The sequence below is a fragment of the Rhinoraja longicauda genome, chromosome 10 (assembly GCF_053455715.1).
Source record: "Rhinoraja longicauda isolate Sanriku21f chromosome 10, sRhiLon1.1, whole genome shotgun sequence".
NCBI lineage: Eukaryota > Metazoa > Chordata > Chondrichthyes > Rajiformes > Arhynchobatidae > Rhinoraja > Rhinoraja longicauda.
The window spans coordinates 3163569-3190529 of record NC_135962.1 but is presented as its reverse complement, the minus strand read 5'-3'; the positions used below and the strand labels follow the sequence as shown (position 1 = coordinate 3190529).

At 42.5% G+C, this 26961-nt stretch overlaps 2 protein-coding genes across 6 annotated transcripts in view; one reads left to right on the top strand and one right to left on the bottom strand.

The window, feature by feature from the left end:
* The window catches only part of pole2 (polymerase (DNA directed), epsilon 2), a 33176-nt gene extending 16845 nt beyond the window's left edge, over positions 1 to 16331 (bottom strand). The window contains exons 1-9 of one of the 2 annotated variants that reach the window (XM_078406058.1): positions 16296 to 16331; positions 14408 to 14568; positions 10663 to 10763; positions 8859 to 8934; positions 6290 to 6367; positions 4554 to 4647; positions 3804 to 3878; positions 3413 to 3496; positions 138 to 193 (exon numbers count right to left, since the gene is read on the bottom strand). In XM_078406058.1, the coding sequence (XP_078262184.1) occupies positions 138 to 193; positions 3413 to 3496; positions 3804 to 3878; positions 4554 to 4647; positions 6290 to 6367; positions 8859 to 8923 (452 nt within the window). In that variant the 5' untranslated portion in view covers positions 8924 to 8934; positions 10663 to 10763; positions 14408 to 14568; positions 16296 to 16331. Of the gene's footprint in view, positions 1 to 137; positions 194 to 3412; positions 3497 to 3803; positions 3879 to 4553; positions 4648 to 6289; positions 6368 to 8858; positions 8935 to 10662; positions 10764 to 12475; positions 12603 to 14407; positions 14569 to 16295 lie in introns of those variants that run through there. The other variant, XM_078406057.1, reaches the window with a different exon arrangement.
* Positions 15659 to 26961, top strand: part of LOC144597135 (kelch domain-containing protein 1) — an 86385-nt gene continuing 75082 nt past the window's right edge. The window contains exon 1 of one of the 4 annotated variants that reach the window (XM_078406060.1): positions 15659 to 16272. In XM_078406060.1, coding sequence (XP_078262186.1) covers positions 16177 to 16272 — 96 coding nt within the window. In that variant the 5' untranslated portion in view covers positions 15659 to 16176. The remainder of the gene's footprint in view (positions 16273 to 26961) is intronic. The other 3 variants (XM_078406061.1, XM_078406062.1, XM_078406059.1) reach the window with 3 other exon arrangements.

Genomic DNA, 26961 nt, shown 5'->3' with positions numbered 1-26961 from the left:
GGGGCGAGACAAAGATAAGATGTAGTCGGAGATAGGGAGACTAGTGGGAGAACTGGGAAGGGGGAGGGGATAGAGAGGGGAAGCAGGGACTACCTGAAGTGGGAGAGACACAAAATTTCCTACACAAAAAGGATATGGCTTTGCTAAGTTCAAGCTGGATTGTTCCAGTTGGATCTTCAAGAAAGAATTTCCCCTGAAATAGAAAATACAATTAATATTGTCTGTCAACATTAATGAGTATCCTTCAGTTTATAGAAGGCACAAAGATAGAAACTATTATTGAATTTTTGCATGACCTTTTGCTCACTTTCAGAAAACTTTTTGTCCTTAATCATTTTCATCCAGAATGGGGTTCTGAATTATCAGCCATGGTGCTAACTCCACACCACTCTGAACATGCTCTGCTTGATGTACACATATTCTGACAGCATGTACCAATGAAGATCCATAGTACACCAATGTAAACAACTATGATAGCTGAACCCAAGCACACTTCACCTCTCAGCTAACAGGCAATTCCAGCATAAATTGCCACTCCCAACAGTCAGACACACTGAAACAGACCATTCAGCCCAATTCATCCATGCCAATCAAGAAGGCCATCCAAGCAAGTCCCATTTGCCAACACCTGGCCCATATCCCTCGAAACCTTTCCTGTCAATGTACCTGTCCAAATGTCTTTTCAATGTTCTAATTGTACCAGCCCCAACTACCTCCTCTGGCAACTTGTTCCATATACCCACCACCCCGTGTGGAAAAGTTGCCCTTCTGGTTTTGACTAAATCTTTCCACGCTCACCATGGTTCTGCAACCCTGGGAAAAAGACTGCATTCACCCTATCTATTCCCCTTATGAGGTGGGGGGAATAGGGGTGGGGAGGGGGAAATGGGGGTGGAGGCAGGGCTAGGGGGAGTGGGGGTAGGGGAGGGGCATGCGGGGGAGGGGCAAGTGGGGGCAGGGGAGGGGCAAGTGGGGGTGGGTAGGGGGGATGGAGTGGGTCAGTGAGGGGAGGAGGGGGGGATAAGGGGGATTGAGTGGGGAGGTTTGAGGGTGCTACAATACAGGAGAGGCTTTGGGTCCAGGGCTCACTCACTCACACCCTCTCTCCTTCCCTGTCCCCCCTCTACGCAGAATGGGCCCAACAGGTCCACTTGGTCTAGTGCTCTATAAATGTGAGGTTATCCACTTTGGTGGCAAAAACAGGAAAGCAGATTATTATCTGAATGGTGTCAACGAGATCTGGGTGTCCTTCTACATCAGTTACTGAAAGTAAGCAGGCAGGCACAGCAGGCAGTGAAGAAACCTAATGGCATGTTGGCCTTCATAACAAGAGGAGTTGAGTATAGGAGCAAAGTGGTCCTTCTGCAGTTGTACAGGGCCCTAGTGAGACCACACCTGGAGTATTGTGTGCAGTTTTGGTCTCCAAATTTGAGGAAGGACATTCTTGCTATTGAGGGAGTGCAACGTAAGTTTACGAGGTTAATTCCCGGGTTGGCGGGACTGTCATATGTTGAAAAAATGGAGTGACTGGGCTTGTATTAGATGGAATTTAGATGAATGAGAGAGGATCTTATTGAAACATATAAGATTATTAAGGGATTGGACATGCTAGAGGCAGGAAACATGTTCCTGATGTTGGGGGAGTCCAGAACCAGGGGCCATAGTTTAAGAATAAAGGGTAGGCCATTTCGAACGGAGATGAGGAAAAACTTATTCACCCAGAGTTGTGAATCTGTGGAATTCTCTGCCTCAGAAGGCAGTGGACGCCAATTCGCCGGATGCTTTCAAGATAGTTAGATAGAGCTCTTAAAGATAGCGAAGGGATGTGAGGAAAAGGCAGGAACGGGGTACTGATTGTGGATAATCAGCCATAATCACAGTGAATGGCAGTGCTGGCTCGAAGGGCCGAATGGCCTACTCCTGCACCTATTGTCTATTGATTTTATACACTTCTATTACATCACTCCCGACCGAGCCTCCTGCACTCCAAGGAACGAAGCCTGAACCTGCCCAACCTCTCAGTCCCTTGAGTCCCTGCAATATCCCGGTAAATCTGCTCTGCATTCTTTCCAGCTTAATGGCATCCAACCAATGTGCAACTGTAACATAACGTTCCAGCTTCTCTACTTAGCTCCCTGACTGAAGAAAGCCAGAATACCAAAAATCTTTTTCCCAACATCACCTGTGACACCACTTTCAAGGAGCCATGTACCTGCACTCTTAGATCTTTTTGCTCTACAACATTCCCCAGGGCTCTGCCAGTCACTGTGAAGGTCCTGCCCTGGTTTGACCTCCCAAAATGCAGTTATCTGAATTAAATTCCATTTGCCATTTTTCAACCCACTTGCCAGCCATTCAAGATCCCGCTGTAATTATTGTTAACCATCTTCACTGTCTACGATATTTTAGTGTCATCGGCAAACTTACTAATCATGCCTGGTACCATCTAATCAAAATTGTGATATAGATATACCTGCATCAACCGCGATCAAGCTTTTCAGGAATAAAGGCCAACAGGAACTTGCATGTTCATAGAATCATACAGCACAGAAACAGGCCCTTCGGCCCAACTTGCCCACACCATCCAACAGGCCCCAACTACATTGGTCCCAGCTGCCTGCGTTTGCTTCGCCCATATCCCTCTAAACTTATTCTATCTATGTGCTTGTCCAAATATTTTTTTTAACATTGTGATAGTGCCTGCCTCAACCACTCCTCCGACAGCTCATTCCATATACCTACCAATTCTGACAGAGAGCTCAATGCAGACTAGGTACTAAAATTGTGACGCTCCAAGGATGTGTTACCTAATGTAACTTAATGAAGTCTATTAAACAACTTCCACAATAATTTATTTTGTAGTATGAACAGCTCAAGTTTCAAACTATAGAGAACAACTATCTAGTAATAATATACAAATAAATAAAAACTTCAGTTTTTAGTTAGTCCAGAATGTGGTGTACACTATACATTTGTCTGTCAGTATCTCACTAAAGAACCTTTCAATAATTTTAGAATCTTGACAGGGAAATTTAGCTGTCTCTCATAGCAAGACACATTCCCTCTCCCATCAGGCAAAAGGCATAGAAGTGTGAAAATGCACACCTCCAGATTCAGAGACAATTTCTTCCCTGCTGTTATCAGATACCTGGACCATCCTACCACAACTAAAGAGCAGTCCTGAACTACTATTCACCTCATTTGGAGAACCTCGGACTATTTTTGATCAGACTTTACTGGCTTTATCTTGCACTAAACATTATTCCCTTTATCATGTAACTGTACACTGTGAATAGTTCGATTGTAATCATGTATTGTCTTTCCGCTGACTGGTTAGCAAGCAACAAAAGCTTTTCACTGTACCTCTGTACTCTGTACACTATTGGAAATCTAAAAACTCAGTTTATCCTACCTCTTTAAGCTGCGTTATCATTCCCAGAACAATGACTTCTCCGACCTTTGAGATACTGCCAAGGAGTGATTCTATGGTTTTTAACTGAAAATAAAAATGAAAGATTTTAAATAATACAGCACCAGAGTACTAATGCCTCATTTATGCCAAATTGATCTTAATATTTCCCCCCCAAAATTACATAAAGGGCATCAGGAAACATTAATAAAGAGTAAAATAGAGAAACAGTGAAAGGATGCACAAATTAATTTGATTGCTATGCAGGAGAAATGCAATTCAAATGGTAATTCGAGTTTCACTGTACCTTAATTGGTACACGTGACAATAAACTGATCTTTGAAATACAACTAATGTTTATAACAGAATTGTTAAGGAACATTTGATAACTTACTTGAAATTTATTCCCACTTTCATCAGGGTGCGATCCTGTCACAGGAGGTGTAAATAATTCGTGCCTGTGTGTTCGCTATAAAATTAAGAAGTGTTAGCACAAATGATGCAACAGATTCATTAACACCACAGCAAATAATACTTGACTAAAATTCAATCTTCTGTTGTTGATATATCCAACTTATTTTAATTCAGTACCTGGTCCTTTCTTAAAGAGGGGAATTTGTATGTGAAAAGTATAATGATAAGTATATTAAATTGCTTCTTCAGAACCATTTTAAAGACAAGAGTATCTTAATAATCATATTCAATTTGTCAACATGGGAATTTAGTGTCCAAAGATTTTGAATCAATTATATTTTAACTATAAAACCCGTGTGAGGTGATAGAATCTGAATCTATCCAAACGCAGCAGAAATGAGGCACAAAGTGCTGTAGTTACTTAGTAGGTCAGGCAGCATCTCTGAAGAACATTGATAATTGATGTTTCGGGTGGGGACCTTTCTTGAGACTGAAATTAATATTTAGACTATATTTTAAATGCTGATGTAGTGCATATGGGATACATTCAGAGATTATTACCAATCCTCAATCCTTGAACAAATTTGCAATCTACGACAAAATGCAAGATCTGCACCAAGTAGTAGGTTTTAAAATGATATTCAGTCCAAGTAAAATAGGAAATGCAAAGAAAGGTTACTTTGTCATTAAAAAACATGTACAAGTTTTTTTGTTTTCTTCTCTCCCTTACCTGCTGCATAATAGTATAGCGCTCACAAAAAAGTTCAGCTTTGTTCCGAGCAGTTCCAAACAGACAAGGCTCACTATGATCTGTCATTGAAATGCTGTGGTACATAAATACACATTTTAAAAACAGTTGTTTTGTATTGCGTATGCTTTTCCAAACTCCCAAAGAAAATGACATGTTAGTACAAGTGAAGAATCCTGAGACAAATGCTCTATATACCATGAATGCTTTATTGGTAGGAAAGAACCGCAGATGCTGGTTTAAACCAAAAAGCTGGAGTAACTAAGGGGGTCAGAAAGCATCTCTAGAGCAAAGGAATATTGGATTGTTTGCCTGGTTGTTCTTTAGAATTTAAAAAAAAAACACTTTTGCAGAGACACAAAATGCATTGATGCATTTTTAACATTATTTTGGTATATACTTCGTTTTTAGCAATGTTTGTCCACAAGACATTGTGAGTGACTACTCTCTCTCCCCTTATCTGTGTAGGGTGCAAGTACCAAACTGTATTCAAAAGGCATGTTGCAGAAAACTTGAAATTTCCTTGTGTAGGAAGGAACTGCAGATGCTAGTTTACACTGAAGATAGACACAAAATGCTGGAGTAACTCAGCGGGACTGGCAGCATCTCTGGAGAGAAGGAATGGGTGACATTTCGGGTCTGAAGAAGGATCTTGACCCAAAAAGTCACCCATTCCTTCTATCCAGAGATGCCGCCTGTCCCACTGTATAACAATTTCTTGTTTATCTGAGTTAGTTATCATTGATATTTTAAAATCTAAAATCAAGCAGGAATCAAGATTTTGTGAAACTGATTCTTAGAATGTTTGGACCACAAATGTTTCCCTGTGAGTGAACGGCCATTTTATCTTCCTTCCATCAAACACATACAACACTTGACTTGATGCTAAGTAACACCTAAACGTCAAATAAGGAGAAAATAAACTTTTGCTAAAATGCTGGATATTTATGCATTTATGTTCGAAAGATAAGTTCCCTAAAGAAATCACATAGGAACGGATCCGAACAGATGTATTCATTTAAAATACACCAATCACTAGTAGCTGCATCACAGATTAGCAAACCAACCACTTAAATTTATTCCAAAAGGTAAAAAATTGAAAAGTCAGGACACTATGCTAAATGTGTCATAAAACCAGTCTGACCATAGAGTACTGCACATGGTTTTGCCGAGCATTTGTGAAAAGAACACAGAAGCACTGCACGGAGTTCCATGCCAGAAACATTAAGGTTTATTTATGGAGAGATGTCCTGGCTGGGTCTCTTTATTCTTGTGAAAAAAAGCCGAGGCATAATTTAAATAATGAAAGGTTTTGGGTGTTTCCACTGTGGAGCAGAGCACAACTACAGATGGTGGCCAAGTCATGCAACAGGATAGCCAGCATAAATTTATTTCGAAAGTGGTAAACACGTGGACTCACAATCATAAGTGGTGTGCTAAACAAATAGTACAAATGCATTTAAGGAAAGTCTGAAGAAGCACGGGAGTGAAATGAAGAGGGTTGTGCTAACTGATTTAGATGGAAGAAAGAGAGGAGGAAGCTTGTGTGGTACATCAACCCCGCTTTTGTGTGACTGAGGTGAACCAGACATTCAATCAAAACCAAAAGACGACAAATCTAATTTGTTCTTGAAAAGATTAAACTCCAATGCTGCAAACTACACTGTCATACAAAATTAGTCAGCAGTGGTGTCTATATAAAAAAAGTTAAAACTCACGGTAAAAACTTCTTCCTTTCTGAATTGTAGATGTAACGAGGGACGTCAAATGCACCAATTATATTGAAAACATGTTCTCTGCAAATATAATTGTATATTTTTTGATAAGTAATCTAAAGGTGCACTTCCACAAACTGATATAAAATTTAGTTGAACAGATGAAAATGACATCAGACCTGATCTTTAATGAGATAAAAGTTGTCACATTCCCTTTCCTTCTGCTGCAATTTCCCTTTGCTATTGACAACACGACGCAGTTCTACTTATCTCAGACCCTATTCTGGTCGTTTGCCGCATACCTGGACAGCACTGAAAATTGAGGTCATCACTGAAATGGAATGAGATGAAAACCATAGCAGAAAATGATTTTTCCAATCACTTGAATTTTTTTAATTAGCTAGGATTCTGATTAGAAGGAAAATCGTAACCATTTTAAAAAAAGTCTCTGAACCAGATAATTGAGAAATTGATATGGGCAAAGGTTCGGTTCTATCCATTTGGAATTCCAATTCTTTGATACAAGTTACAAATCCCACCTCACTGAACCAAACTTCACAAACCCTAGTTTGCACGAATACCACTGGAGTTTGAAACAGGAAAAACATGAAAGCAACCTAGAAACAAGGAACTGCAGATGCTGGTTTACAAAAAAAGACAAAGTGTTGTACTAACTCAGCAGGTCAGGCAGCATCTCTGGAGAACATGGTGACGTTTCAGATCGGGACCCTTCTTCAGACTGCCTACTTCTTTCAGACCACCCTATCTATTTGCTCATGTGATAACATGGAGCTTAAAGGAAGGAATTCCATCCCCAATAAGGGCGACACCGTGGCACAGCGATAGAGTAACTGCCTTACAGAGCCAGAGACCTGGGTTCGAACCTGACAACGGGTGCTGTCTGTACAGAGTTTGTATGTTCCCCCTGTGACCTGCATGGGTTTTCTCAGAGATCTTTGGTTTCCACCCACACGCCAAAGATGTACAGGTTTGTAGGTTGGTGTGAATGTAAATTGTCCCCAGTGTGTGTAATATAGTGTTAATGTGTGCGGATTGCTGGTTGGGGTGGACTTGGTGGACTGAAGGGCCTGTTTCTGCGCTGTATCTCTACATTAAACTAAATAACAGATCTACCTTTCCAGGTTATATTACTGAGTTGGGCTGAGGGAGTCTCAAGAGTACAGCAGCCATAAATGAACAAATCATGGACAGGATGCCCGTCTATTGTCATCCACCAAAGTTAGTGTTTCTTTCCTGATACCTCACCATTTGTTTCACCATTTCAGTCAATGTTTTAGAAAATGCAACTTATTGTTGTATTTCCTAACGCCACTGCTTCCTTTACTTATATCCACCTAAAAGTAGGGTCTATTGGTTTCCAACACCCCTGCCAGTGGAAGTGGTTTCAACCAAAATAATATACCTCTGGTAATCTAGAAAATTTACTCTTAACCATCTCTGCTCAAATGACCTCCACTTTTCCACTGAAACATGTCTTTTAGTTTAGTTTAGACTAGATCAAGTGGACCCGTTGGGACCAAACCTCTCCTGCGTTGGTGCAGCACCCTCTCCTCTCTCCTCCCCCCCACTCCATCCCCCCTTATCCTCCCTCCCCCCCCCCAACCCTTCCTCCCTAGGAGATAGATTCAAACTTTAAAATGTGAATAACTTTAAAAATATTACACCGATTTCAATGAAACTTCTTCCATTAGCATCAAAGGGACGACGGTGAGTAAGGTGGGCCTAAAATTGTCGTGCTATCTTGTACCGTTTTGGCTGTAGTTCAGGAACAAACAAACAAACAAGAGTTTTAGTATATAGATACAGTGCGGAAACAGGCCCTTTGGACCACCCAATCCCTGCACATTAACACTACCCTACACACACCAGGGACAATTTACATTTATACCAAGTCAATTAACCTAGAAACCTGTACGTCTTTGGAGTATGGGAGGAAACCGAAGATCTCTAAGAAGACCCATGCAGGTCACAGGGAGAACGTACAAACTGCAACCGTAGTCAGGATCGAACCCGGGTCTCTGGCGTTGTAAGGCAGCAGCTCTACCGCTACGCCACCGTGCCGCCCATATCTCGAGTAGAGGATTTGGGATTGAAAGGACGTATCAGAAAATGAGCATTACTCTGAAGTCCAAATACTTCTTAAGTAGTCCCCCAAATCAGGAGAGGAAAATATCTCAGGATTTACATACGAGCAGAGTGAGCACATCTTGCAGCACAAAATTAAATCTGTAGTGGACCTTTGGTATTGTTGAAGATACAAAAGACCAAAGTGTGTTTGTTCATCTCCTTCTCCACCATCCTCACCTCCCAACCTTCTTACTTACAACGATGCATTTAGCCCTCAATTATAAAAACTCAAACCCTTTCAGGTATTTCAACGAATGGCAGATCCCTAATCTTTTTACAAAGATGAAATCTTTGTTCGATAGAATTGGTAAAGCAACATTGCTTCCCTCAGCATACATCAGTATAGTTTAGTCAGATAAAAAAACTACTGAGATCGGCATGCACAAGTCCCTGTGGGGCAAGATGAATCTTCTAGCTGACATACATGGTTTCATCATATGTCTCGCTGCACTCCTGGACTGCAGATTCCACCATCGATTGCTCAATCATGTTGCAGCTCACTGAAAAGTAGAAAAGTACAAGTCAAAGGTTGTCTTTCCTTTCTTAAGCTAAAGTCTGTAACGAATAAATGTTACAAAGCTGTCACATGTATGCAAGGCTACCCCACACAAATCCCAATATGACATATTTAGAACATAGAACAGAACAGCACAGGAATAAGCCCTTTAGCGCACAATATTTGTGCCGAACACCTCCAGTGAGAAGGAATTCCTTTAGTCACAGGGTGGCAAATCTGTGGAATACAATGTCGGTTTTATTGCTTTATGTTTCTGAGAGTGAGCGAGATCATGACGATTTTCTTTTGCATTGTAACTTGTACCGGAGCTGCTCCTCAAGCGGGAATATGTCGCACTTTCCAAACCATGAGTTATTCTTGGTTTTCCGGATTGTCGGCGATGCAAAAGCAAAATAAACGTTTGAGTGAATGAATTGCTGCTTTGTGCGGGCGGTGGCTAAGGTCCGGAATGTCAATGGATGACCACTGTAAACTTCAAGCTGCTGTTCGTGCAGCGATTAGACAGCTGCAGAGGTCAGCATCCAGCGGAGCGGTTTGTCTGATCAAACCCTCCCTATAATATCACCCAGAAACACATCACTCTGGCAGACACAAAATGCTGGAGTAACTTGCCGGGACAGGCAGCATCTCTGGAGAGAAAGAATGGCTGACGTTTCAGGTCGAGACCCTTCCTGTAGACCATCCACAATCACACCCTTCCTCCAGACCATCAAACAAACCAACTTCCCTTCTATTGTGTCTGAAGAAGGGTCTCAACCCGAAACGTCACCTACTCCTTTTCTCCAGAGATGCTGTCTGACCTGCTGAGTTACTCCAGCTTTTTGAGTCCATCTCCCTTCTATTGACTCAATTCATACCTCTAGGCTAACTCAGTAAGGCCAGCAGCATAATCAAGGATGAGTCGCACCCGAGTCACATCAGGCACAAGGTATAGAAGTGTAAAATGCACACCTCCAGATTCTGGGACAGTTTCTTCCCAGCTGTCATCAGGCAACTGAATGCCACAACCAGAGAGCAGTTCTGAACTAATATCTACCTCATTGGTGACCCTCAGACTATCGTTGATCGAACTTTGCTGCCTTAACCTTGCCCTAAACGTTATTCCCTTATCATGTATCTATATACTGTAATGACTCGATTTTAATCACATATTGTCTTTCTGCTCACTGGATAGTACACAACAAAAGCTTTTCACTGTACCGCGGTACACGTGACAATAAACTAAACTAAACCTTCATAATGTTCCTTTGGCTAAGCTTTTCATCATGCCCCTACTATTTGCTGATGTGCAATGAAACGTTTTGTTTTCTAATGCTTTATTGAAGCTTGCTGACACATTTTTTCTATACTAAAAGCAAATGGATGTCATTATTAACATTTACTTACTCACTACAGTGTGAAAAAAACTTCCCCGTTGCCAAACATTGAATTCAAAGACCAAGAACGTCATTGTGCTGCATGGCAGAGTTTGAATTTTGGATCCCCTGCATGTATGCAAGGCTACCCCACACCAATCCCAATATGGATTCAAAGTTTGCATAGTAACTGGGTCAAATGCACTGATCTCCAGAATCTAAAACTTATTGTTGCATGCGATGGAAACCTCCTCCCATTTAAAAAAAGATTATGAAATCAAAACATCGTATTACATGCCACATCGTTAATGATCAAATCAGCACTTAACTACTTAGACCTTTCAGAAATTACTTACATGGCTGTTTTTCAACTGCATCGATGATGCGCTCAATTGCATCTTCAAGCTCCGACTCATTGACTGACTCCAAGACATCCACAAGAAATATGGCAGCATTACTAGCAAGGGAAATAACAGACAGTGTTTGTCATGTGTACTGAAAACAGAATAATGAAGTTCATACTTGCAGCAGCATTACAGATCTGTAAACACAGTACTCATGTACAACATAATGAACAAGAAAAATCCAATAAATTATAAAACAATATTTATTCAAAGCACAAAATGCCTAGTGCATCAAAAGCAGTTCGCAGCTTCGTTGGAGTTCGTAGTGTGCAATAGTCTGATAGTTGGGAAGAAACTGCTCCTCAACGTTAGTTTTCAGACTCCTGTACTCCCCTATGGCAGGAGTGAAATGAGAGCATGGCCTGGGTGGTGTGTCCTTGATGATGCTGGCTGTCTTTTTGAGACAATGCCTCTTATAGATCCCTTCGTCTCTGCACCCATCACCACACCTGGCAGTGTCTTCCAGGTATCCACCACTGTGTAAAAAACTTGCCTCCACATCTCCTTTGAACTTTGCTCCCTCACCTCTAAAGTTATGACCTCTAGTTGTTGACATTTCCATCGTGGGAAATTGGATCTACCATATCTATTCCCCTCAAATTTTTATCAGATCTCTTCTCAGCTGTCAACACTCCAGACTCCAACCTCAACAAAGCTGCACAACCACACAGCTGGTAGAGCTGCTGTCTCAGAGTGCCAGAGACCTGGGTTCGATCCCGACCCTGGGGATGTTGTCTGTGTGTAGTTTGCACGTTCACCCTGTGACCATGGGAGTTTTCACCTGGATGCTCTGAATTTCTCCCACACGAGGAGCTGTTGGTTAATTAGCCTCTGTAAATTGCCTCTAGTATGCAGGTTGTATGTAGGGTGATGATGCAAAAGTGGGATAACATAGAACCAATGTGACCAGGTGATCAATGGAAAGCATGGACTCAGTGGGCTGAAGGGCTTGCTCCATGCTGTATCTTTAAACTAAACTTTCCGTGTAGCAAATAGCGCCTAATGCAGGCAGTATTCTGGTTAAACTCCTCTGCATCCTCTACAAAGCCTCCACATCCTACCTGTAATGGGGCGTGCAGAACTGCACTCAATATTTCAAATGCAGCTTAACCAAAGTCTTATAAAGCTCCATCATGACTTCCTGACTTTTATATTCGACAGTTACATTAGAATATGAAGACAGCAATGTGTTTTACAAAGAACACATCACTTGAGAGTTCAACTATATTTCTATACTTGCAATTGGTTAGAAATCGGAATCAACTCAAGTATGAATGGAGAGGAGGAGGAATTTCTTTAGTCAACGGGTGGTGAATCTGTGGAATTCATTGCCAAAGACGGCGGTGGAGGCCAAGTCATTTAGGTATTTTTAAAGTAGAGATCGATGGGGTTCTGGATTAGTAAGGGTGTCAAGGGTTACGGGGGAGAAGGCAGGAGAATGGGGTTGAGAGGGAAATAACTCAGTCTGAAGAAGGGTCTCGACCCGAAACGTCACCCATTGCTCCTCTACAGAGATGCTGATTCTGGTTGATTTACTCCAGCTGAATTACTCCAGTGTCTTGTGCCGAGCCATGATCAAAAGGTGGAGCAGACTCGATGGGCCGAATGGCATAATTCTGCTCAGATGTCTTACAAAATATTTACATTCAGACAGGCGAGCCCTAAATAGTAAACCCAACAGCTTTATCGCAGAAATGGGATGGTGATACTGGTGACGAGTTCCCGACACGTCTAGCTTCAGGCGGTTGGGATACTTTGCACTTACGCTCTCAGGATTAGGCCGTGCATTTTAAAGGCGGCCGACACTTTGCTCTTCACTCCTGACGCCATGACGGAGCTTCGGCGCCAAACGGCGGACGGGCTGCCTGGCTACACGGAGAGCATGCTGGGAAGGCGCGCCAAGCCACCCATTCATAAAACAAGAGCCGGGCGCGTCCCGCCCACGTGGGCGGGGCTGGAGTGCATCTGTCAACAGTGTCAGCCCTGCAGGCCTCGCTTGTACTGCTCTGTGCAAACTTTGGTGCAGTATTTGCGAGTAACTTTTATTTTAAGATCTTAAAGATAAGTACCATATTATTACCTTGACGAGGATTTAAACTGGGACTCCAAGGCCTGAGCTACTGGGAGAGGTTGGGCAGCCTAGGATGTTATTCCTTGGAGCGTAGGTGATCTTATAGAGGTGTATAAGAAAATAACTGCAGATGCTGGTACAAATCGAAGCTATTTATTCACAAAAAGCTGGAGTAACTCAGCAGGTCAGGCAGCATCTCAGGAGAGAAGGAATGGGTGACGTTTCAGGTCGAGACCCTTCTTCAGACTGATGTCAGGGTGGCGGGACAAAGGAAGGATATAGGTGGAGACAGGAAGACAGTGGGAGATCTGGGAACGAGGAGGGGAAGAGAGGGACAGAGGAACTATCTAAAGTTGGAAAAGTCAATCTTCATACCACTGGGCTGCAAGCTGCCCAGGCGAAATATGAGGTGCTGTTCCTCCAATTTCCGGTGGGACTCACTATGGCACTGGAGGAGGCCCATGACAGAAAGGTCAGACTGGGAATGGGAGGGGGAGTTGAAGTTCTCAGCCACCGGGAGATCAGATTGGTTAACACGGACCGAGCGCAGGTGTTGAGCGAAGCGATCGCCGAGCCTGTGTTTGGTTTCGCCGATGTAAATAAGTTGACATCTGGAGCAGTGAATGCAATAGACAAGGTTGGAGGAGGTGAAGGTGAACCTCTGTCTCACCTGGAAAGACTGTTTGGGTCCTTGGATGGAGTTGAGGGGGGAGGTAAAGGGACAGGTGTTGCATCTCGTGCGGTTGCAGGGGAAAGTGCCCGGCGATGGGGTGGTTTGGGTGGGAAGGGACGAGTGGACCAGGGAGTTACGGAGGGAACGGTCTCTGCGGAACGCAGAAAGGGGAAGGGATGGGAAGATATGGCCAGTGGTGGGGTCCCGTTGTAGGTGACGGAAATGTTGGCGGATGATTTGTTGGATAGGCTGGCTGCTGGGGTGGAAGGTGAGAACGAGGGGGATTCTGTCCTTGTTACGAGTGGGGGGAGGGGGAGAAAGAGTGGAGCTGCGGTATGTAGAAGAGACCCTAGTGAGAGCCTCATCTATAATGGAAGAGGGGAAGCCCCGTTTCCTGAAGAATGAGGACATCTCTGATGCCCTAGTGTGAAACACCTCATCCCGAGCACAGATGCGGCGTAGACGGAGGAATTGGGAGTAGGGGATAGACTTTTTGCAGGAGACCGGGTACTCAAGAATGGGAGATGAAACACTGTTTCCCATGCTTATATTGGGCCTCATTGGGACAATGCATGAAACCGCAGTTGTTTTGGTGTAAGTGGAACAATTAATTAATGTGAAGCATTTAATACCTCAGATTTTCCCTTGTGGACAGAACACAGGTGCACCACAAAATGGTCATCTAATCTCCAATGTAACCAGCGAATGTAGTAAACTAGTTTGAAATAAATACTAGTGGATTGCTGCTTCAGATGGAAGGATTATTCAAGTTTCCATTTGGAGGGAAAGAAAGAGCAGATGTGGCATCTCCTGTGAAAGTACCGAAAGATAGAGTGGTTGATGGAAATGGAAGAACAGACCAAGAAATTGAGAAAGATATGGCCCCTTCACAATGTTGAAAGGCAGGGGTGGAAGAGATGTGTCTTGGAATGGTAACTCAAATTTCACTGTACCTTAATTGGTATGTGCGAAAATAAATTAATCTTGAATCTTGAATATGTGGTGGAATTTTGTTGAAGATGTTCACAGGATGATCTTGTTGAATGTGGAAACTGGTGGGGGTGAAAGTGAGGACTTTGGAAGTCTATCCTTGGTCTGGCCAGGAGGGGAGAGGCTGAAAGCAGAAGAATGAAATAGAAGCAACAAAATTAAGAGCTCTATTGACTATGGTAGAGGTGAAGGCATGTTAAAACGAAGAAAGTAATCTTGGATGCACAATGTGGAAAGTTATGAAGAGTTAAAGGTATGCAGAGAATTTGTAAAACGAAGGTGAGCCCATGAATGGATCAGCCATTGGAGAAGGCTCAAGGGCCAATTACAGAGAACAGCACTGCAGCCCACAATGTCTGTGCCAAACCTGATGACAAGACCAATTCTTATCTGCCTGTAAATAATCCATATCTCTCCATTCCCTGCAAATCCATGCACCTATCCAAAAGCCTCAAATGCCACTAATGTATCTGCCTCCACCACCTGCCCTGGTAGCAGATTCCAGGCACTCACCACCCTCTGTGTAAAACAAATGCCCCACACATCTTGAAAATTTGTCCCTCACCTTAAAGCTATGCCCTTCAGTATTTGATATTTTTTCCTTGGGAAAAAGGTTCTGACTGTAACCCTATCTCTGCCTCACATGATTTCATGTACTTATGTACCTCAACCGCTGCAGAGAAAAGAATCCAAGTATGTCCAAGCCTGTAGCTAATACCCCATAATAAATATATTTGCTAATACTGAGGAAATGTGTCAGAAATATCAAAACATGATGATATTTTTGCTTCTTTTATTAAAATGTAAATAACCACAGTGCACTGGCCGACATGGATTATTGTCAAGTAGAGAAGGTGCAGCAGATTAAGGACACTATATATGGCATAAATCCGTAAACGTTCCACACTTAAAAAGTTTATAAAGCAAGAGAAGATGGGACAGAAATCAGAAGGTGATAGGGCACTAAAAGATAAAGAGGCAGCTTCTATCTACCAATGGATTTGTGTTGCTAAAAAGAAAATTCGAACTAGATTCAGACATTTAAGTTTATATATACTGCTTAACATGGGACAATATGGGCGGCACGGTAGCGCAGCGGTAGAGTTGCTGCTTTACAGCGAATGCAGCGCCGGAGACACAGGTTCGATCCTGACTACGGGTGCTGCACTGTAAGGAGTTTGTACGTTCTCCCCGTGACCTGCGTGGGTTTTCTCCGAGATCTTCGGTTTCCTCCCACACTCCAAAGACGTACAGGTATGTAGGTTAATTGGCTGGGTAAATGTAAAAATTGTCCCTAGTGGGTGTAGGATAGTGTTAATGTACGGGGATCACTGGGCGGCACGGACTTGGAGGGCCGAAAAGGCCTGTTTCCGGCTGTAGATATATGATATGATATGATATGATAACAGCAGTTATATCCAAATAAAAATAGGATTGTGCATAATAACAATTCCGGACAAGGAAGTTTCCCGGCCTGTGGTGCTGCTGCAGGTAGGAATGTCATTGCTCCCTTGTATGCACATATTGCCTCTCTGCCTCGAAGGGCGGTGCTTGGACCCACGGCGCCTGCCTGTGCGTAGTGAGTGGTTTGGCTTTCCGTGGCAGTCGGTCAAGGGATCCCCGGGATACGGTGCGGCCCGGCCCGGCCCGGCCCAGCATCGGGACACGGTGCCTGCAGAGCCCGAGACGGCACGGCCCAGCACCGGGACACGGCGCCTGCAGAGCACAGGACATGGCGGAGGCCCAAGTGAACTGGGTGGCGGAGGAGAGGAGCGGCCACTGCGCTGTTCTGGACGGATGCTGCCTGTACGTGTGGGGTGGTTATGTGGTGAGTTGCAGGTGCATCCCTACCCTGCCCAGCGCCTCCGCTTCGGCCTCTCGCTCCTTCTGCGGGCAATTCCACCATACATCTCGCCCCCACAGCACTGCGGTGTTTGCATGTGTGAACCCCAGCAATGAAACGGCCAGAGATGTTCCTGTCGACCACCTAATTGTATCTCATTTGTGCAGTCTGCCGAAAACGTAACCGTTCTATGATATTGGAAGTTGGGACGACACACGGATTTTGTGTCATTAATATTGACAATCTAATAATAAGTAGAAGACAGAACAAAAATATGACGTTCGGTGCAGAAGGTTAGACTTTGCAGGAAATCTATAAATTTAAAAAATAGCAAAGGATCCAAGAATAAGAAAGTATTTTCATATTTAACATTTTATTTTGAATTATATATTATGTATTTGAGAAATTAGGAGGAAGATAACTGATGACATTTTGTATGATTAACCTTATCATATTTTAAAATAGGTGGGAGCAGGAGTAGGCCATCTGGCCCCTAAATAGAGTGGATGTGGAGAGGATGTTTTCAGTAGTGAGAGAGTGGCACAACTTCAGAATAAAAGGACATACCTTTAGAATGGAGATGAGAAGGAATTTCTTTAGCCAGAGGGTGGTGAATCTGTGGCATTCATTGCCACAGATGGCAGTGGAGGCCATGTCATTGGGTATTTTTAAAGTAGAGATAGATGGGGTTCTGGATTAGTAAGGGTGTCAAAAGATACGGGGAGAAGGCAGGAAAATGGGGTTGTGAGGGAAATATAGATCAGCCATGATTGAATGGTCTTTGAGTCTGCTCCATCATTAATACAGGTCTTGGATGAGCTTCTACTGCACTTAATTTCTTGATCTATTGCCATAATCTCTGATTCTGTTGATGTCCAGAAATCTCTTCATTTGTTTTGAGCTATTTTTCCTTATCTCTGGTTTGGTGGTGTATGTAATTTGATAATGCATTTTTAATATGCTATGGGTGATATAGTGTCATATAGCATGGAAACATATAGCATGGAAATATAGCAAGGTGAAATACAATTATACCATTTACTAGTTGAACCATGCAGCTTCAGAAATCCTACGAGAGATATGTGATTATACATTGCCAACTCTTTTCAGAATTATGGACCTTGATGAATATTTATGCACCAAATGAAAATGATATAAAATTTATACAAGAATTTTTTTTGAATCTGGCCGATGCCCACGATAAAATACTAATAGGTGGAGACTTTAATTTTTGTTTAGACCCAGTTTTAGATAGATCAGTTAGGACAGTTACAAAAACGAAAATAGCAAAATTAACTTTGTCATTGATGAAAGATTTAAATCTAACCGATATATGGAGAAGACTTAACCCAAGAGAAAGAGATTATTCTTTTTACTCATATAGACATAAAACTTATTCGAGGATTGATCTCTTTTTATTATCAACAAACATACAGGACAGAGTGAAAATTTTTGAATATAAAGCAAGAATATTATCAGATCACTCCCCTTTAACAATGTCAATGGTAATGATGGATAAAGAGGAAATTACTTATAGATGGAGATTTAATTCAACATTATTAAATCAAGAAGATTTTTGTGAGTTTATGAGAAGACATATTCAATTTTATTTAGATACAAATTCCAACTCAGTTGATGATAAATTTGTTATATGGGATGCAATGAAAGCATATTTGAGAGGACAGATAATAAGTTATACTTCCAAAATTAAGAAAGAATATATGGCCGAAGTAGAGCAATTGGAGAAAGAATTTACAAAATTAGAAAAAGAATCAAAGGTATGTAACGGAAGAGAAACGAAGACAACTTATCAATAAGAAGTTACAATATAATACATTACAGACATACCAAACAGAAAAAGCAATTATGAGAACTAAACAGAGGTACTATGAGTTAGGAGAGAGATCACATAAGGTCCTTGCCTGGCAGTTGAAACCCGAACAGTCTTCGAGAACGATTAACGCCATTAGAATAAATACAAATAAAATTACTTATAAACCTTTGGAAATTAATGAAACCTTTAAAAAAAATTATTCTGAATTATACCAGTCAGAATCACAAAAAGATACTAATGAGATAGAATTTTTTTTAGCACAAATAAACCTTCCTAAATTAAATTTAGAAGAACAGATAGGATTAGATATGCCTTTTTCATTAAAAGAGGTCAAAGAAGTTTTAATATCACTACAGAGTAATAAATCCCTAGGAGAAAGATAAGAAAATAACTGCAGATGCTGGTACAAATCGATTTATTCACAAAATGCTGGAGTAACTCAGCAGGTCAGGCAGCATCTCGGGAGAGAAGGAATGGGTGACGTTTCGGGTCGAGACCCTTCTTCAGACTGATGTCGGGGGTGGGACAAAGGAAGGATATAGGTGGAGACAGGAAGATAGAGGGAGATCTGGGAAGGAGGAGGGGAAGGGAGGGACAGAGGAGCTATCTGAAGTTGGAGAAGTCAACGTTCATACCACCGGGCCGCAAACTGCCCAGGCGAAATATGAGGTGCTGCTCCTCCAATTTCCGGCGGGCCTCACTATGGCACTGGAGGAGGCCCATGACAGAGAGGTCAGACTGGGAATGGGAGGGGGAGTTGAAGTGCTGGGCCACCGGGAGATCAGTGGCGTTAATGCGGACCGAGCGCAGGTGTTCAGCGAAGCGATCGCCGAGCCTGCGCTTGGTTTCGCCGATATAGATGAGTTGACATCTAGAGCAGCGGATGCAATAGATGAGGTTGGAGGAGGTGCAGGTGAACCTCTGTCTCACCTGGAAAGAATGTTTGGGTCCTTTGATGGAGTTGAGGGGGGAGGTAAAGGGACAGGTGTTGCATCTCGTGCGGTTGCAAGGGAAAGTGCCCGGGGTTAGGGTGGTTTGGGTAGGAAGGGACGAGTGGACCAGGGAGTTGCGGAGGGAACGGTCTCTGCGGAATGCAGAGAGGGGAGGGGATGGGAAGATATGGCCAGTGGTGGGGTCCTGTTGTAGGTGACGGAAATGTTGGTGGATGATATGTTGGATCCGCTGGCTGGTGGGGTGGAAGGTGAGAACGAGGGGGATCCCTAGGAGAAGATGGGTTCCCACCAGAATTTTATAAAAAATTTAAAGAATTATTAATTCCTCCTTTTATGGAGGTAATACAGCAGGCGGAAAGAACACATAACCTCCCAGAGTCTTTTACGACAGCGATTTTAACAGTAATACCAAAAAAAGATAGGGATCCTTTAAAACCAACATCATATAGACCTATATCTTTGCTGAATACAGATTATAAAATAGTAGCAAAAATTTTATCTAATAGATTGTCAAGTATTTACCAAAATTAGTACATATGGATCAAACTGGATTTATTAAAAATAGACATTCTGCAGATAATGTAACTAGGTTACTTAGTATAATGCATTTGGCACAAAAGAGGAATGAAATAAGTGTAGCAGTAGCTCTGGATGCAGAAAAAGCATTTGATAGGTTAGAGTGGGATTTTTTATATAAAGTATTGGAAAAATATGGGTTAGGAACAACTTTTATAAACTGGATTAAAACTCTAAATGTGAATCCCAAAGCTAAAGTAGTGACAAATGGCCAAATTTCAACACCGTTTCAATTAAAAAGGTCAACTAGACAAGGGGATGCCCATTATCACCTGCTTTATTTGTCCTGGCGATAGAACCGTTAGCTGAACTAATTAGAACTGACCCAGATATTAAGGGTTTTAAAGTCAATCAGGAAGAATTTAAGATTAATTTATTTGCAGATGATGTTTTGATATACTTAACAAAACCATTAGATTCGTTGCGCAAATTATCTTTTAGATTAGAAGAATATAGAAGAATATCAGGTTATAAAATAAATTGGGATAAAAGTGAAATTTTACCCCTTACTAAAGGAGATTACACTCAATGTCGATTACTAACCCAATTTAGATGGCCATTAATTGGTATAAAGTATTTAGGTATAAGAATTGATAATGATATGAAGAATTTATATAAATTAAATTATTTATTATTACTAAGAAAAATAAAAGAAGACCTTGATAAATGGATGACATTACCGTCATCCGGTAGCGCAGCGGTAGAGTTGCTGCTTTACAGCGAATGCAGCGCCGGAGACTCAGGTTCGATCCTGACTACGGGTACTGCACTGTAAGGAGTTTGTACGTTCTCCCCGTGACCTGCGTGGGTTTTCTCCGAGATCTTCGGTTTCCTCCCACACTCCAAAGACGTACAGGTATGTAGGTTAATTGGCTGGGTAAATGTAAAAATTGTCCCTAGTGGGTGTAGGATAATGTTAATGTACGGGGATCGCTGGGCGGCACGGACTTGGAGGGCCGAAAAGGCCTGTTTCCGGCTGTATATATATGATATGATATGATAATAGGAAGAGTTAATGCCGTTAAAATGAATATATTTCCGAAGTTACAATATTTATTCCAAACATTACCAATACAAGTACCACAGAAGTTTTTTCAAGAGTTAAATAAATATGTGCGGAAATTTCTCTGGAAAGGTAAGATGTCAAGAATATCGTTGGAAAAATTGACATGGAAGTTTGATTCAGGAGGATTACAACTTCCGAACTTTAAGAATTATTATAAAGCAAACCAACTGAGGTTTATTGCATCTCTTTTTGAAGAAAAAAACCCGGCATGGATAAGAATAGAACTAGACAAAATAGGAGAAAATATACCAGAAGACTTTATATATAAATGGGAACCTAAATTGATTCGGGGACTGAAAGAATCTCCATTATTAAAATACTTGATCGGATTATGGAATAAGGTAAATTTTGAGGATGGAACAAAAAAATCTTTATTAGGAAAGACAACTTTGATTCAGAATAGATTGATACCTTTTACAATGGATAACCAGCTTCTATATAGGTGGCATCAAAAAGGGATTAGATATATAGGTGATTGCTTTGAAAAAGGTATATTGATGTCATTTGAACAATTGAAAAATAAATATCATATATCAAATAATTCTCTTTTCTGTTACTTTCAATTAAGAGCTTATTTAAAAGATAAATTGGGTCAAACAATGTTACTGCCGAAATCTAAGGAAATTGAAAACCTAATTCAAAAAGGACAAATAATTTTTTTAACTTCTATTATATATAATCTAATTCAAAAAAAGGCTCCTAAACAAGGAATTCATATATCAAGGCGAAAATGGGAAATGGATTTGAATATTAATATTGATGGAACAAATTGGTCAAAATTATGCCTTGACAGTATGAAAAATACAATAAATGTTCGGTTGAGACTAGTACAATATAACTTTCTGCATCAATTATGAAATTTTCCACAAAAATTAAAGAGAATAAATTCAAGTTTATCTGACCAATGTTTTCGGTGCAATCAAGAAATTGGTACTTTTTTTCATTCTACTTGGTCCTGTTCAAAAATACAACCTTTTTGGACAAACTTAAGAAGTTTTTTAGAACAGATTATCGGAATACAACTTCCATACAACCCAAGATTTTTGTTATTGGGTGATGTTGAAGGAATAAGACCACAACTTAAAATGAATAAATATCAGAAAGAATTTATAAAAATTGCATTAGCAGTAGCCAAAAAAACTATCGCAGTTACTTGGAAATCTGATTCCTATTTAAGTATGGACCTTTGGAATAATGAAATTTCTAACTGTATCCCACTTGAAAAAATTACTTATAATTTAAGGAACAAATATGATACTTTTTAAAATATCTGGCGTCCTTATCTACAAAAGAGGGGCCTATATATATATAGAAGAATTGTTCATATTCACAATGGTTCTTTTGGGAGAGATGTATATACATATACAGTTTATTCTGTTTGGAATTCCATGGGGCGTGTGCAGGACCCCCAACAACCAGGCAGTCTTTAATCTTTTTTTCTTTTCTTCCTTTTTCTTATTTGGGGTTAGTTGGGGTGGGGGGAAGGGTGGGGGGGTTTGTTTTCTAAAAAGTTCTGTAAAAAATAAAAACAAATTAAAAAATTTTAAAAAAAAAAGAAATCCTACGAGGTACTTATTTTGGAGCATTGTTTGAGAAATTATTATGTGCTGTGCATGGAGCGACTTTTGTTGGTCTCTACCAATATAGGCTTGCTTTTATTTAAAATGGGGCCTACGGGAGGAGGTGCAGCCCAGTGCCTTATTTTTGTTTGAAAAGTACCATGCTCAGCTTGGATCTCCCCTGATCGTTAAATTATCCCTCTCCCTCTGATTTCATCCTGCTGCCATCCTTCTAAACAGAGCATAACGTATGTATGCCACACACAATGCATTCATCCTTGACCAAAGATAGAGGGAAGGAATGGGTAATGTTTCGAGTCGAGACCCTTCTTCAGGCTGACGTTGGGGGGAGGGAGATAGATAGATAAGGAGTATAAGAAAATAACTGCAGATGCTGGTACAAATCGATTTATTCACAAAATGCTGGAGTAACTCAGCAGGTCAGGCAGCATCTCGGGAGAGAAGGAATGGGTGACGTTTCGGGTCGAGACCCTTCTTCAGACTGATGTCAGGGGGGCGGGACAAAGGAAGGATATAGGTGGAGACAGGAAGATAGAGGGAGATTTGGGAAGGAGGAGGGGAAGGGAGGGACAGAGGAACTATCTAAAGTTGGAGAAGTCGATGTTCATACCACTGGGCTGCAAACTGCCCAGGCGAAATATGAGGTGCTGTTCCTCTAATTTCCGGTCGGCCTCACTATGGCACTGGAGGAGGCCCATGACAGAAAGGTCAGACTGGGAATGGGAGGGGGAGTTGAAGTGCTCGGCCACCGGGAGATCAGTTTGGTTAACGCGGACCGAGCGCAGGTGTTCAGCGAAGCGATCGCCGAGCCTGCGCTTGGTTTCGCCGAAGTAAATAAGTTGACATCTAGAGCAGCGGATGCAATAGATGAGGTTGGAGGAGGTGCAGGTGAACCTTTATCTCACCTGGAAAGACTGTTTGGGTCCTTGGATGGAGTTGAGGGGGGAGGTAAAGGGACAGGTGTTGCATCTCGTGCGGTTAGAGGGGAAAGTGCCCGGGGTTTGGGGTAGTTTGGGTAGGAAGGGACGAGTGGACCAGGGAGTTACGGAGGGAACGGTCTCTGTGGAACGCAGAGAGGGGAGGGGATGGGAAGATATGGCCAGTGGTGGGATCCCGTTGTAGGTGACGGAAATGTTGGTGGATGATATGTTGGATCCGCTGGCTGGTGGGGTGGAAGGTGAGAACGAGGGGGATTCTGTCCTTGTTACGAGTGGGGGGAGGGGGAGCAAGAGCGGAGCTGCGGGATGTAGAAGAGACCCTAGTGAGAGCCTCATCTATAATGGAGGAGGGGAAGCCCTGTTTTCTGAAGAACGAGGACATCTCGGAAGCCCTAGTGTGAATCACCTCATCCCGGGCGCAGATGCGGCGTAGACGGAGGAATTGGGAGTAGGGGATAGACTTTTTGCAGGGGACCGGGTGGGAAGAAGTGTCGTCCAGATAGCTGTGCGAGTCAGTGGGTTTATAGTAAATGTCCGTCACTAGTCTGTCCCCTGTGATGGAGATGGTCAGGTCCAGAAACGGGAGGGAGATGTCAGAGATAGTCCAGGTATATTTAAGGGCAGGATGGAAATTGGAGGTGAAGTATATGAAGTCAGTGAGTTCTGCATGGGTGCAAGAGGTAGCACCAATGCAGTCGTCGATGTAGCGGAGGTAGAGTTCGGGGATGGGGCCAGTGTACGTCTGGAACAGGGATTGTTCGACATACCCGACAAAGAGGCAGGCGTAGCTAGGCCCCATGCGAGATAAGGAAGTGTGAAGGTGTGAAAACAGGGCAAAGGGAATGGAAATCAAGGAAAATTTAGAATTGATCATTGTAAGCTGGGAGAAGGTAACAAAAAAGCAAACACAGATAAAATGTAGATAGACAGTAAGACTGGTTGGAGAACTGGGAAGGGGGAGGGATGGAGAGAGAGGGAAAGCAAGGGATATTTGAAGTTAGAGAAGTCAATGTTCATACCGCTGGGGTGTAAGCTGCCCAAGCAAAATATGAGGTGCTGTTCCTCCAATTTGCACTGGGCCTCACCCTGACAATGGAGGAGGCCCAGGACAGAAAGGTCAGTGCACTAAAGTGTTCAAGTCAACCGGGAGATCAGGTAGGTTCAGGCGGGCTGAGCAGAGATGTTCAGAGAAATGATCGCTGAGTCTGCGCTTGGTCTCGCCGATATACAGGAGTCCACACCTGGAACAGTGGATACAGTAGATGAGGTTGGAGGAGGTGCAAGTGAACCTCTGCCTCGCCTGAAAAGACCATCGGAGTCTTTGTGGGGGAGGTATAGTGACAAGTGTTGCATCTTCTGTGGTAGCAGGGGAAAGTACCTGGGGAGGGGTGGTTTGGGTGGGAAGGGACGAATTGACCAGAGGGAACGGTCTCAGCGGAAAGCGGAAAGGGGTGGCGATGGGAATATGTGGCTAGTGGTGGGATCCCGTTGGAGGTGGCGAAAATTTCAGAAGATTATGTGCTGTACACCAATTGGCATGCTGACATCTTTTTAAAAAAAATTCTTGCAAATCAAATACAAGATCATATATTTGCTGTGGTATGAATGTTGTGTGTATATGCACTTAAAATTCTTAAACTTTAAATTCCACATTAGAAATTAATAATTTTAATATAAAGAGCTAATGTTAAACCAAAACCAGTGAATTCTTCAGCAAGTTTATTGAACGACAGAAAAAAAATATCCTTCGTTTTCATTTGTTCGTTCCTCCAAATTCCCTCAACTACTAGTTGCTCGTTTGCATCCCTGTACATTGTCATTTTAGATTGCCCTATGAAAAATAGGAAAGTTTAGGAGTTCCATTCTGTTGCTACCCTAAAACAGAAGCGAAGCGATCGTGTGTATGTGTGTGTGAGAGTGAGGGCCGTTTCCACGCCCACCGCGGTGGCCATTGCCCCGGAAGTGGGGATAGCCCTCCCTGCACCGCATCAATTGTCCCGGGAGGGGGGGTGGGGGCAATGCCGCGAAAGGCGAGGCATGCGCCGCGCGCCAGGCTTCAAACGCAACTCGCTCCAACGGGCGCTCGTGCGCGGCCCCACGTGGGCCCAAGCACTCGACGTCTGATTGGCCAGGGCACCTGCAAGGCGTTGTTGATGGGTTGTGAGGCGGGTGTGACTGGGTGTGGCGGCTCAGTCGACGCGCAGACAGCGGGCAGCGCAAGTACTTCACGGGCAGCGCAAGTACTTCACGGGCAGAGCGGGCACACACGGGCATATCGGCCCGCATAACCGGCAGCACACGGGCACCGCGAGTACCACACGGGCAGAGCGGGCACCACAGGGGCACCGCGAGTACCACACGGGCATAGCGGGCGGTATAGCCAGTAGCGCACGGGCAGAGAAGGCACCGCGAGTACCACACGGGGAGAGCGGGCACCACACGAGGAGAACGAGTTCCACAAGGCCGCTGCGGGCACAACGTGAAGGCGAGGAGTGAACGAACAAACACCATGGCCGAAACACAAAATTGGTCTCGGAGGATACAGGAAAACCACCACCACGCGGTGTTTAACGACGGCTTCCTTTACGTTTGGGGAGGTTATGTGGTAAGGATTACTTTATTCACGCAATATAACGGTACCAGTTTCTCCGCGGGGCATTGTAACCCTCCTGTTTGCAGCCATACCATTTGTGCGCCATTTAATGCTGTTGAGTGTGTGCTCACTAGTATTTGAGAAGAGCAGGTGAAGAATTACAGGTTGTCAGCCTGGGAACTTTTATGATCGGAAATCTCCACCTTTAAGAAAATAGCCTGCAGTGTCACACATGAAGCTTGGACACTGCTGCAAGAACGTGGCCTAATTTGTGGCGTCTACTTGTTTCGGGAAGAATTAAACAATTTGATCGTTGCAGTTGTTGCCTGAAAGAGGGAGATCGGTTCACGAATTATCTGCTGATTTGTACGGTTTAAACCCTGTGGTGTCAAAATTCCAGTGCAAAATTCCTTTAAGCAAGTTGACCCGTTGATAGATGTGAAGGAAACCAGTTTTAAGTGTAAAGAAAGCGATTTACAACGTTAATTTGAGCGACTTTTTAACAGTGTGAGGAATCACATTTTCGGATAAGGTTTTATAATATGGATCCGTAATAGATCAGAAAGCTATTCCACTGAACATTGAACTGGGAACTAGACGCAAGTCCATTTGAAAACGTTACTATTTCAGGCTGGTAATGTAATCAAAGCAGTTGAATTACTTTGTGATGTCATGAAAGGGCACTTGTTACAGCAACCAAGTTAAATAATGAAAATATGAAAACATGTTCATATAAATGCAGCAATTCCCAACATGTAAGGTGATAATACAAGGTTTTATTTTCACACTGGATAATTTCTAGACGTTCCCTGCTGAGCGTAAACATAATAATAAATATAAATATGTATTTTAAGTATATTTTGGAGGATCAGTAAATAAAGTTATTTGCATATTGAATTTGAGTGGTTAGCCTTGTTACACTTGTATCTGAATAAAGAACATATTTATATAAAGAGCATATTAGCTGTCTTGGTGATTTTTATTTTGCAATCATGTCAGCATAGATAAGCCAATCTGTTAAGATTTTTATGTGGATGTAGAAATTATCGATCTGGTCATGATTACAGGCACTTGAAAGAAAAGTGACTTTAAAAACAATAATGTTAAGAAATATTTTCATAGCTAAAACAAGAT